Source organism: Salmo salar, chromosome 23, assembly GCF_965601325.2.
Source record: "Salmo salar chromosome 23, fSalSal1, whole genome shotgun sequence".
Lineage (NCBI taxonomy): Eukaryota > Metazoa > Chordata > Actinopteri > Salmoniformes > Salmonidae > Salmo > Salmo salar.
In genome coordinates this window covers 1,866,214-1,879,550 of record NC_138313.1, presented here as the reverse complement: position 1 = coordinate 1,879,550, position 13,337 = coordinate 1,866,214, and the positions used below count along the sequence as shown (strand labels likewise).

Genomic DNA, 13,337 nt, shown 5'->3' with positions numbered 1-13,337 from the left:
AGGAGGTCTGTATCTATAATTCTTAAAATAATTGTTATGCTTTTTGTGAACGTTTATCGTGAGTAATTTAGTAAAATGTTAGCGAATTCCCCGTAAGTTTGCGGGGGGTATGCTAGTTCTGAACGTCACATGCTAATGTAAAAAGCTGGTTTTTGATATAAATATGAACTTGATTGAACAAAACATGCATGTATTGTATAACATAATGTCCTAGGGTTGTCATCTGATGAAGATCATCAAAGGTGAGTGCTGCATTTAGCTGTCTTCTGGGTTTTGGTGACATTATATGCTGGCTTGAAAAATGGGTGTCTGATTATTTCTGGCTTGGTACTCTGCTGACATAATCTAATGTTTTGCTTTCGTTGTAAAGCCTTTTTGAAATCGGACAGTGTGGTTAGATTAACGAGAGTCTTATCTTTAAATGGCTGTAAAATAGTCATATGTTTGAGAAATTGAAGTAATATGATTTTGAAGATTTTGAAAATCGCGCCACAGGATGGCAGTGGCTGTTACGTAGGTGGGACGAATTCGTCCCGCCGGTCCCATAGAGGTTAACCAGAACATGAATAATATTCAAGGTGGACGAATGCATTCTCTTTTAAAACGTATTGGAACGAGGGTACCCAACATGACCTCGCGCGCCAGAGTCTAATCGGCCATCACCGTTCCAAGGCTCTTGTTCGGTCAGATCTCATAGTAGAAGATTCAAAACACTTTGTAAAGGCTGGTGACATCTAGTGGAAGCAATAGGAAGTGCCAAAACATTAATCAGCCCCTGTGTGTTTCAATGGCATAGGCTTAAAGGTAATTCAACACATCAGGTATCCACTTCCTGTCAGAAAATGTCTCAGGGTTTTGCTTGCCAAATGAGTTCTGTTATACTCACAGACACCATTCAAACAGTTTTAGAAACTTTAGGGTGTTTTCTATCCATATATAATAAGTATATGCATATTCTAGTTACTGGGTAGGATTAGTAACCAGATTAAATCGGGTACGTTTTTTTTATCCAGCCGTGAAAATACTGCCCCCTAGCCCCAACAGGTTAAAAGATTTAGATGCACTATTGTAAAGTGGTTGTTCCACTGGATATCATAAGGTGAATGCACCAATTTGTAAGTCGCTCTGGATAAGAGCGTCTGCTAAATGACTTAAATGTAATGTAAATGTAAATGAGAGTGTACAGGTCGCAGTGGTGGATAGTATATGAGGCTTTGGTGACAAAACAGATGGCACTGTGATAGACTGCATCCAATTTGTTGAGTAGAGTGTTGGAGGCTATTTTGTAAATGACATCGCTGAAGTCAAGGATCGGTAGGATGGTCAGTTTTACGAGGGTATGTTTGGTAGCATGAGTGAAGGATGCTTTGTTGCCAAATAGGAAGCCGATTCTAGATTTAATTTTGGATTGGAGATGCTTAATGTGAGTCTGGAAGCATTGTTTACAGTCTAACCAGACACCTAGGTATTTGTAGTTGTCCACATATTCTAAGTCAGAACCGTCCAGAGTACGCTGAACGGGCGGGCAGGTGCGGGCAGCGATCAGTTGAAGAGCATGCATTTAGTTTTACTTGCATTTAAGAGCAGTTGGAGGCCACAGAAGGATAGTTGTATGGCATTGAAGCTCATCTGGAGGTTAGTTAACTTCTTATGGATGGTGGGACGATTGAGTCGCTTGGATGACTGACGTGCCCAGAGTAAACTGCCTCCTACTCACTCCCAGAACTAAGATATGCATATTATTAGTAGATTTGGATAGAAAATACTCTAAAACTGTTTGAATGATGTCTGAGTATAACAGAACTCATATGGCAGGCAAAAACCTGAGAAAAAGTCCAACCAGGAAGTGATTTGTAGTTCTATCTAATCCCTGTTAAAACTACAGTGTCTGTGGGGTCATTTTGCACTTCCTAAGGCTTCCATTGGCTGTCAACAGCCTTTAGAAACGTGTTTCATGCGTCTCCTGTTACTGGGCAGAGAATAGGAGCTCAGTCTATCAGTGGACTGCCTGGGAGCAGTGCGTTGTTTACTGCGCATTCACGCTGGCGCGCCGCTCATTCTTTTTCTTCTGTAATGAATACCCTATTGTGCGGTTGGAATATTATCAACGTTTTATTTTAAAAAGACCCTAAGGATTGATTGTAAACATCGTTTGACATGTTTCTACGAACGGTAATGGAACTATTTGACTTTTTGTCTCTTTTTTACACACACGTGTAATGCCTTTGGATAGTGATCTGTACGCACGAACAAAACGGAGGTATTTGGAACAAAAATAAAATTTGTGGAAGTAGGAGTCCTGGTAGTGCATTCCGACCAAGATCAGCAAAGGTAAGGGAATATTTATAATACTAATTCTGAGTTTAGTTGACTCCAGAACTTTGCTGGTATCTGTATAGCTTGCTTGATGGTTGAGCTCTGTACTCAGAATATTGACAAATGTGTTTTCGCCGAAAAGCTATTTTAAAGTCTGACACAGCGGTAGCATATCTATAATTATTTCAATAACTGTTGTAAATTTTATCAACGTTTATGATGAGTATTTCCGTAAATTGATGTGCTCATTCACCGAAAGTTTTGGTGGGAATACATTTTCTGAACATCACGCGCCAATGTAAAATGGGGTTTATGGATACAAATATGAACTTTATCGAACAAAACATACATGTATTTTGTAATATTGAGTCCTGGGAGTGAAGGATGCTTTGTTGCCAAATAGGAAGCCGATTCTAGATTTATGCATATCTTAGTTCTGGGACAACTACAAATACCTGTCATCTGATGAAGATCATCCAAGGTTAGTAATTGATTTTAGCTGACTTTCTGGTTTTTGTGATGCCTCTGCTTGCTTGGAAAATGGCTGTGTGGTTTTTCTTGTTTTGGTGCTGTCCTAACATAATGTAATGTTTTGCTTTTGCCGTAAAGCCTTTTTGAAATCGGACACTGTGGTTAGATTAAGGAGAATCATATCATTAAAATGGTGTATAATACTTTTATGTTTGAGAAATGTTAATTTTGAGATTGTTGTTTTGAATTTGCCGCCATGCACTTTTACTGGCTGTTGTCATATCGATCCCGCTAACGGGATTCAAGCCATAAGACGTTAACAATGTCCAAAGAAGGGCCAGAGGTATACAGAATGGTTTTGTCTGCATAGAGGTGGATCAGAGATTCACCAGCAGCAAGAGCGACATCATTGATGTATACAGAGAAGAGAGTCGGCCCGAGAATTGAACCCCCATAAAAACTGCCAGTCCGGACAACAAGCCCTCCGATTTGACACACTTAACTCTATCAGAGAAGTAGTTGCTGAACCAGGCGAGGCAATCATTTGAGAAACCAAGGCTGTTTAGTCTGCCGATAAGAATGTGGTGATTGACAGAGTCGAAAGCCTTGGCCAGGTCGACGAATACGGCTGCACAGTAATGTCTTTTGTCGATGGCGGTTATGATATCGTTTAGGACCTTGAGCATGGCTGAGGTGCACCCATGACCAGCTCTGAAACCAGATTGCATAGCGGAGAAGGTATGGTGGGATTCGAAATGGTCGGTAATCTGTTTGTTAACTTGGCTTTCGAAGACCTTAGAAAGGCAGGGTAAGATAGATATAGGTCTGTAGCAGTTTGGGTCTAGAGTGTCTCCCCGTGGCAGCTTTCCAATCTTTGGGAATCTCAGATGATACGAAAGAGAGGTTGAACAGTAATAGGCGTTGCAACAATTTCGGCAGATAATTTTAGAAAGAGAGGGTCCAGATTGTCTAGCCCGGCTGATTTGTAGGGGTCCAAATTTTGCTGCTCTTTCAGAACATGAGCTATCTGGATTTGGGTGAAGGAGAATGGGGTATGCTTATTTAAGATGGTGAGGAAGGCACTTTTAAAGAATAACCAGGCATCCTCTAGTGACGGGATAAGGTCAATATCCTTCCAGGATACCCGGGCCAGGTCGATTAGAAAGGCTTGCTCACTGAAATGATGAGGGGTGGTCGTTTGACCGCAGACCCGTTACGGATGCAGGCAATGAGGCAGTGATCGCTGAGATCTCAGGTGAAAACAGCAGATGTGTACTTGGAGGGCAAGTTGGTTAGGATGATATCTATGAGGGTGCCCGTTTTTACAGATTTGGGGTTGTACCTGGTGGATTCATTGATAATTTGTGTGAGATTGAGGGCATCAAGCTTAGATTGTAGGATGGCCGGAGTGTTAAGCATGTTCCAGTTTAGGTCACCTAGCAGCACGAGCTCTGAAGATAGATGGGGGACAATCAATTCACATATGGTGTCCAGGGCACAGCTGGGGGCAGAGGGTGGTCTATAGCAAGCGACAACGGTAAGAGACTTGTTTCTGGAAATATGGATTTTTAAAAGTAGAAGCTCTAATTTTTTGGGTACAGACCTGGATAATAAGACAAAACTCTGCTTTAGATTGCAACACCGCCCCCTTTGCCAGTTCTATCTTGTCGAAAAATGTTATAGTTAGGGATGGAAATGTCAGTTTTTTTTTACTTCTTGACTGATATCTTGATGTTGCTTCAATATATCCACTTAATTTTCCTACCTCATGATGCCTTCTATTTTGTGAAGTGCACCAGTCCCTCCTGCAGCAAAGCACCCCCACAACATGATGCTGCCACCCCTGTGCTTCACGGCTGGGATGGTGTTCTTCGGCTCGCAAGCCCCCCCCCTTTTCCTCCTAATGTAACGATGGTCATTATGGCCAAAAGGTCCTATTTTTGTTTCATCAGACCAGAGGACATTTCTCTAAATGGTACAATCTTTGTCCCCATGTGCTGTTGCAAACCGTAGTCTGGCTTTTTTATGGCGGTTTTGGAGCAGTGGCTTCTCCTTGCTGAGTGGCCTTTCATGTTATGTCGATATAGGACTAATTTTACTGTGGATAGATACTTTTTATTAGCACTTTTCGCACCAAAGTACGTTCATCTCTAGGAGACAGAACGCGTCTCCTTCCTGAGCAATATGACGTCTGCATGGTCCCATGGTGTTTATACTTGCGTACTATTGTTTGTTCAGATGAACGTGGTACCTTCAAGTGTTTGGAAATTACTCCCAAGGATGAACCAGACTTGTGGAGGTCTACAATTTATTTTCTGAGGTCTTGGCTGATTTCTTTAGATTTTTCCATGATGTCAAGTAAAGAGGCACTGAGTTTGAAGGTAGGCCTTGAAATACATCCACAGGTACACCTCCAATTGACTCAAATGATGTCAATTAGCCTATCAGAAGCTTCTAAAGCCATGACATCATTTTCTGGAATTATCCAAGCTGTTTAAAGGCACAGTCAACTTCGTGTATGTAAACTTCTGACCCACTGGAATTGTGATACAGTGAATTATATGTGAAATAATCTGTCTGTAAACAATTGTTGGAAAAATTACTTGTGTCATGCACAAAATAGATGTCCTAACCGACTTGCCAAAATTATAGTTTGTTAACAAGAAAAATGTGGAGTGGTTGAAAAATGAGTTTTAATGACTCCAACCTAAGTATGTAAACTTCCGACTTCAACTGTATGTAGATGTATTTGTGTGATATATAAAATTGGCCGATTAATCGGTAACGGCTTTTTTTGGTCCTCCAATAATCAGTATCGCCGTTGAAAAATCATAAATCGGTCGACCTATAGTCCTCAGTACATGGGCAAGAAGATGAGAGCAACAGGAGTGTGCTTGACAGGTGTTGTCCCACCTTGCATAAAACAATATCCCATTAGCAAAGAAAGCTATGGCTCTACTAAAGTTGTGGAGGCTCCTAACATCATCATACAATGTGGCACACCATGTAATCCAGCTACTCTGATGCTTCCTCCATAAACCACATTACTTGAACACGACTGTTGTGAGTTGGTTTTGGATCAAATCTGATGGGTTTATTAAGAGTCATCCGTTGGAAAACCCTGAGTTTATCTTATACACAGACGGTTCAAGCGTTGTGGAGGGGGGTGTGAGGAAGGCAGGCTGGGCAGTTAGTACGGTTGGGTTCTGAGAATATGAAATATACTTATTCATGTCACTTCACTGAGGGAGAGAGGGCTTTCATAGTGTCCGTTGAGTTTTTTTATCCTGAGAATTAGAACCTAACACTACAATGGACAACGTGATAGTGACAGGCACGTTAGATTTAAGAAAATCAGACGTTCACTTTATGAGTGACACAATGTTTAACTATTGCATACAACTCTCTAATGCAGTAGCGGAAGCAGACAGACAAGTAAAAGAGGCGTGGGGAATAAGTCCCGAGGGGGGACATGACGTAGTACCAGCACAGTGGGTGATGGTAAAAAAATATTTAACAGAGACATTAGGGCCAAAATGGTAAGGTCCTTATCAAGTTCTGCTCATAACGAGGTCAGCAGTACAAGTCCATGGAAAATCGCGATGAATACATGTCACTCATTGCAAGGTTGTCCATGTTGATGACAAAGCGGAGCCTTGAGAATAAAGAACTGATTGATTAGCAATCGGGGGCCAATCTCGGGTGAAGAAGCATAGTAAGATGATCAGAACCTGATATGCTTCTATGTTATACACCGCAGTCATCATATTAGGGATATCTAGCTGAAATATCCAACTTCTTCCTGAAAATCGGGACATGCTTACTTAGGGAAATCTATGTGAAATATCAATTTCTCTTGAAACCAGGACATGTTACTTTCACTTTTTTGTTTCCTTCATTACAGGTTACTAGAATCTACAGTCTGAAGCAATATCCCTTGACCCAAGGACTGTACTTGAAATAATACAAGATCACTGGTGAAGTGTTCACTAGAGAAGTCCTTATCAACCAGTGGAACGGAAGAATTAGAAAGGAAGAATAATTCCTCACTACCGGCAGACTTTCAGAACATAATTTCAAATAGTTATCTATGTGGGACTGATACCAGTGTGGAAGAGCAGATCACTTTTAAAGGACTTGGTAAATGAGTACCTTGCCAATAGGACAATTGAATATTATGGTCTTGTAGACAATTTAATTTTTTTGAGTTTCCTCCTAATACAGGATGTGATAGGAATCGTAAGGGCTCATAGTAATGGCTGGAATTGAATGAATGAATCATTACACCGGTTAATACTTATTTTCTATAACTTTGTTCGAAATCTATTTCTTATTGTAACAACAAGTAAAATATGGCCTTTGTGTTCTATAGAAATGCAAGGTGTTTAATGTGAATGATTTTATGCTTAACTGCTAATGTTTTTTATACTGTATATTTTTTCATGTTTTTTTATTATTTTCTAAAAATAAATTTTAAGTATATTTCTTTTTAAAATGGTCTAGGGGGGAGTGTAAGAATATTTCGAAGATAAATACACAACGCAGAGGACGAGAAGTCAAGAGTACTATAAGTCTAGAGTATTAACAGTCAATATGGAATTATCAATTGAAATAGTTGGTTTTCAGTTCAACATCTGTTAGCTATGAGTTCAGGACTGACATTCCTATGTGTGGCACGTTCTCATTGGTCCCACCTGAAATAGGATACTTGTTATTTTGCCATTGGCCCAGTTTTATTGCAAGGAATTCTAATTGGCCAACAACAGGCTACGGCTGGGTTATAAAACAACATCCTGTCCCTTTGTTCTGTGGAGAGAATCACTGAGGACAGGGAAGGAACGACCATCTAACATCTACCTCTCAGCATAACACCTATGATTTAACCTCTTTGAATAAACCTATTTTCCTCCCCCTGATTTGCTATGGGGTTTGTGTTGTTAAAGAATAACATCAACTGCTAACAGCTCCAAAAGTGAAAACCCTGTCCAGCAGAGCAGGCAAATACTGAAAGTATTTGAAAGAATACGATATGAACCCAGGTCTGTTTGTGATAAGGACTATCTGATGGATTATATGGTTTTACCAGTGTAGGAGAGACCCCAGCTGTCGTCATCTTTCCCCAACAGGCTGCAGAAGGTATGTCTGTACTTATCCAGGCTCACGTCACAGGTTCCGATGCCTACCATCTACACAACATCGAAGAGTCTTCATTCAACATGTTCACCTTAACAACATAACATCAAAATAGAACAGTAATCAACATGCTCACCATCATACAATATGCAAAAGATTCACAAAATAAACTTTAGGAAAGAGAAACCACTAAACTTCCTAAGGTCTTACAAGCCTAAGCACCAACCCCCAGCAGACGAGGCTGGTAAAGAGAGAAATCAGAGGACAGGCTCATAGTAATGGCTGGAATTGAATGAATGAATGCTGTCTCCTGAGTAATGATGGGCAGAGCCTCACCATATCTGTCCCGTACACTGGTGATGTCATCTTGATCTCCCAGAAGTGCTGTCCATCTGCCAGCTCCTTGGAGCCTCTTATGGCTGCTGTGCCGCAGCTGTACTCCGTGTGGAAGTTGACTTTGCGGTTGTCGCAGGTCATCAACGTGGCCATGGAGCGGTTACTGTCATCCCACACCCAGTCGAAGTCTGCAATGTCAAGAGGTCAGTGGATCAAATGACAGTTGACTTCCAACATTTCAGACACTTAAGATATTTTAATAAGCAAATAATGGTGAGAGCTTCACTTTGGGAACTCCCTGATACAGCCTGGGCATGAAACAGAAGAAAACCCTCAGAAACAGTGTGAAATACCTGAACTTGACCTATAAAAAATGCTCACTTTCCACTTCAAAACGTTTTGCTACGGTGTAACCCTTCTGAACACAACCGTAGTTCCCCACTCTGCCCCTCCAGTCCTCACCCTGGTCTTCCTCTCCACAGTGGCAGTCTTTGATGCGGTGGAAGCCCCGGAGACGTGGGTTGTAGCTGGGCTCAGCCTGGGAGTCGCAGGTGCAGTACGACTCTCCGGTAACGGGCACGGCACTGGGGACCGGTGGCACCACAGGACGGTAGTCTGGCTCAGAGTCTGAGTCACTGTACTGCAGAGGCCACAAACAGTACATAACAGTGCTCAAATATGTCAGCTGTACTTGACTCCGCTTTTCTGGCACAATGGAACCGTCTACGTCACAGGTGTCAAACTCATTCCACGGAAGGCCAATTGTCTGCGGATTTTCGCTCCTCCCTTGTACTTGATTGAACAACTTGCCTTAGGTCCCTCATTAGTTAGGAACTCCCCTCACCTGGTTGTCTAGGTCTTAATTGGACACAAACTGAAAGGAAATAACAAAAACCAGAAGACTATCTTCTCTATGGAATGAGTTTCACACCCCTGGACTACGTCCGTCACAAACCGACCCTTACCTGTAAGCGTTCGTAACCCCACTCCTCACTTTCTGAGGCCAGTACCAGCGCCCGGGAATCAGCATCTCGCCGTATTCCACTCCACACGTAACGCCACGCCCGGCTGTTCCTGCTCCGCCTTGACATTGCAGCAGGACACCTGGGGGAAGGACGAGTCAGGAGAGTCAGAGTTGGGTGGACAAAGGTTGCATCCAAAATGGCACCCTATTCAGTGCATTACTTTTGACCAGAGCCCTATGAGCTCCAGAAGTTGACAATTTTACAATGTAGGCAAATATGTGATATACAGTGCATTCGGAAAGTATTCAGACCGCTTGACTTTTTCCACATTTGGTTACGTTACAGCCTTATTGTAAAACGTATTAAATAGTTTTTTCCCCCTCATCAATCTACACACAATGCCCCATGATGACAAAGCAAAAACTGTTGTTTTTGCAAAAAAAATTGTAACTGAAATATCACATTTATATAAGTATTCAGACCCTTTACTCAGTACTTTGAGAGCCCCGACGATCGATCTGAACATTAACACGCATCGCTTGCGGTACGGTTATGGCAGCATAAGGACCTTATATTTCATATCAGTGAGAAATCATTTTCAAAAAACAAAAAGAATACATTGATACACATACACCTTTATAGGGTTAGTGTTAGAGGTCGACCGACTATGATTTTTCAACGCCGATGCCGATTATTGGAGAACCAAAAAAAGCCGATACCGATTAATCAACCGTTTTTTTTTTTAATGTATTTATTTATTTGTAATAATGACAATTACAACAATACTGAATGAACACTTATTTTAACTTAATATAATACATCAATAAAATCAATTTAGCCTCATAAATTATGAAACATGTTCAATTTGGTTTAAATAATGCAAAAACAAAGTGTTGGAGAAGAAAGTAAAAGTGCAATATGTGCCATGTAAAAAAGCTAACGTTTAAGTTCCTTGCTCAGAACATGGGAACATATGAAAGCTGGTGGTTCCTTTTAACATGAGTCTTCAATATTCCAAGGTTGTAGTTATTATAGGAATTATAGGACTATTTCTCTCTATACGATTTGTATTTCATATACCTTTGACTATTGGATGTTCTTATAGGCACTTTAGTATTGCCAGTGTAACAGTATAGCTTCTGTCCCTCTCCTTGCTCCTACCTGGGCTCGAACCAGGAACACATCGACAACAGCCACCCTCGAAGCAGCGTTACCCATGCAGAGCAAGGGGAACAACTACTCCAAGTCTCAGAGCGAGTGACGTTTGAAATGCTATTAGCGCGCACCCGGCTAACTAGCTAGCCATTTCACATCGGTTACACCAGCCTAATCTTGGGAGTTGACAGGCTTGAAGTCATAAATAGCGCAATGCATTGCGAAGAGCTGCTGGCAAACGCACTAAAGTGCTGTTTGAATGAACGCTTACGAGCCTGCTGCTGCCTACCACCGCTCAGTCAGACTGCTCTATCAAATCATATACTTAATTATAACATAACACACAGAATTACGAGCCTTAGGTCATTAATATGGTCGAATCTGGAAACTATCATCTCGAAAACAAAACGTTTTTCCTGTCAGTGAAATACGGAACCGTTCCGTATTTTATCTAACGGGTGGCATCCCTAAGTCTAAATATTCCTGTTACATTGCACAACCTTCAATGTTATGTCATAATTACGTAAAATTCAGGCAAATTAGTTAGCAACGAGCCAGGCGGCCCAAACTGTTGCATATACCCTGACTCTGCGTGCAATGAACGCAAAATGACAATTTCACCTGGTTAATATTGCCTGCTAATCTGGATTTATTTTAGCTAAATATGCAGGTTTAAAAATATATACTTCTGTGTGCAAAGCTGTCAAGGCAAATGGTGGCTACTTTGAAGAATCTCAAATATAAAATATTTTGATTTGTTTAACACTTTTTTGGTTACTATATGATTCCATGTGTTATTTCATAGTTGATGTCTTCAATGTAGAAAATAGTAAAAATTAAGAAAAACCCTGAAATGAGTAGGTGTGTCGAAACTTTTGACTGGTACTGTATATTTCACTGTGACCTGTTGCTGACTGTCAGGCAATGAGGCAGGCTGATGCTGAGTGAGTGATTGGTGGGGAGGGCCGGAGGGGTTTGTGTTAAGAGAGCACCACAGTTATTGGCTGAGTCATGTGAGCGAGAGGACAGAAAGCAGCACGCGTGCACGTTGTGACAACTTTTTACCAGTTGAATGTAGGCCATTTAGACTGTCATTAGGGAGACACCTATTTCTAACCCTTTTTCCATAAAACACTATGCTAGAACTGATGCACATCAAGAAACAATGGAGACAAAGTGTAACAGGTGTAACATATACTTTGTATTTCACAGAAAACCCCTCATTTATTTAAAAGGTTATTTTGAAATGTATTACACTACATTCAAGATAACTATTTTATTGTAGTCATCTTCTAAATTGTGATGTTGTGATGCCATCAACAGGAGCCATGCTTTTACTCCTCAGTTAGCTCAAAGTGTGATGAGGAAAGATGTTTATGTATGTTTATTTGTCTTTTGAATGTGAATGTTCACTAATGCACAAAAATATTAAATAGATGTAGTTTTGTTGCACAACTGTCAGTAGGAATATATATTTGCGTGAATGGGGATAATTTTCGAGTGCAACTTTGCAAGGCTAGCCCAGCTAGAGAGAGGGTCTCTTTCAGGTACAGACAGCGTGAGTTTTGTGATGATTTTCTCACGGTATTCTTTACAATCTTTTGTCAGGGAAATATACTTGAGTATGAGGGTCCAGATGGCAGCATTGTTTGCCTTGGATTTGTAGCCATTCCATACAGGTATTTTGTCAAATGTGACATTTTTGAATTTCATGTTTAATGTGCCTAGTTAGCTGTCGTACATTTTGTTACCTGTCTGGTCATGTCAGGAATGGTGGTTGCCTCATTAGTATGCCTGGGGTATAATAGTACATTCAAATAAATAGTACTTATTAGCAAATTATCAGTATAATGGTGTACAACTTTAATAAAATGAAATTTGAGTCTTTTTAAAATATGAACATGTACATTTTGTACGATGCATTCTTTTGTTGATGTCAGTTTGCTCAAAGCGTGGTGAGGAGAGGCAAATATACTTGTGTATGAGTCCAGACGGCAGCATTAACATTTGCCTTGCATTTCTATCCATTCCATGCAGTCATAAAAAAAAAGAGAGACAACCAGCAGAATTGTGTCCAGAGCTTTCCCTTCCCTTCCACCTAAAACTCACCAGAAGACAACGCAGAAAGGTACCGGTATAGAACTGGTTACAAAAGCACTGGAAAACGGCTTTGGGTACACTAGAGCGCATTACATAAATTCGCTCAGAGGTGGTTTAAACTGCATTCTAATGTTGACTGCTTAAAGAAAAAGGTATCAAGCAAAGTGCTTTATGCATGCTCAGTTCTTGGGTCTCCGGGGCTACCCGAGTGGACATTTGAAATGGAAGTTATGAAACTCCTTCACGTGGTTCTTCTTATGGGGAAAAGTCCTCAATGTAACTGACATTAGGCTAAATGTGGAGAATTATACATTTGCCTCTGCTGGCCATCAACTAGCCTATTAAATGTATATGCCATTGTAGGCTACCATTTCATACAATAAATATGTTGGAATGACAATATCACTGGAGTCATTGCAAATCATTTTGTGTCACTTGTGTAGCCTACCTGGACCTGGCAAAGCAATTTAATAAATAGCCTACAACAGTTTGTTGTTGTAGCCTTGTGTTATTATGAATGCATTAGATTGACGTAACAGTTGTCAGATTAGGCTACAAGTAAAACAAATTAAAAAAGAAACACTGGCTGTTGTTGACAAGCATATTCAGTTCATATACATATTATTAAAATGTAATTCATTGATTGAAATTATGACCCCATCCTCAGTAGCCTATTCAAGCAGGATATTGGGAAACAAGCACCTCTTATTGTGAAATCGCCTCACTATTCATTAATAAATTAGTCTTAATTTGAACTAAGCAAGCTGCTAAATCATTCAGTTTATATCTTGCCTACATCTTGTCTAGGATACTGTAGACTATCTGAAATGAGATGTAGGCCTATCAGGGGCGAAAGGATAC

The 13,337-nt window shown here is 40.6% G+C and overlaps 1 protein-coding gene across 2 annotated transcripts in view; it reads right to left on the bottom strand.

The window, feature by feature from the left end:
* Positions 1–13,337, bottom strand: part of LOC106583885 (SPRY domain-containing SOCS box protein 3) — a 34,428-nt gene that overhangs the window by 18,975 nt on the left and 2,116 nt on the right. Inside the window, exons 2-5 of one of the 2 annotated variants that reach the window (XM_014168509.3) lie at positions 9,222–9,360; positions 8,638–8,896; positions 8,257–8,444; positions 7,871–7,973 (exon numbers count right to left, since the gene is read on the bottom strand). In XM_014168509.3, coding sequence (XP_014023984.1) covers positions 7,871–7,973; positions 8,257–8,444; positions 8,638–8,896; positions 9,222–9,347 — 676 coding nt within the window. In that variant the 5' untranslated portion in view covers positions 9,348–9,360. The remainder of the gene's footprint in view (positions 1–7,870; positions 7,974–8,256; positions 8,445–8,637; positions 8,897–9,221; positions 9,361–13,337) is intronic. The other variant, XM_014168510.3, reaches the window with a different exon arrangement.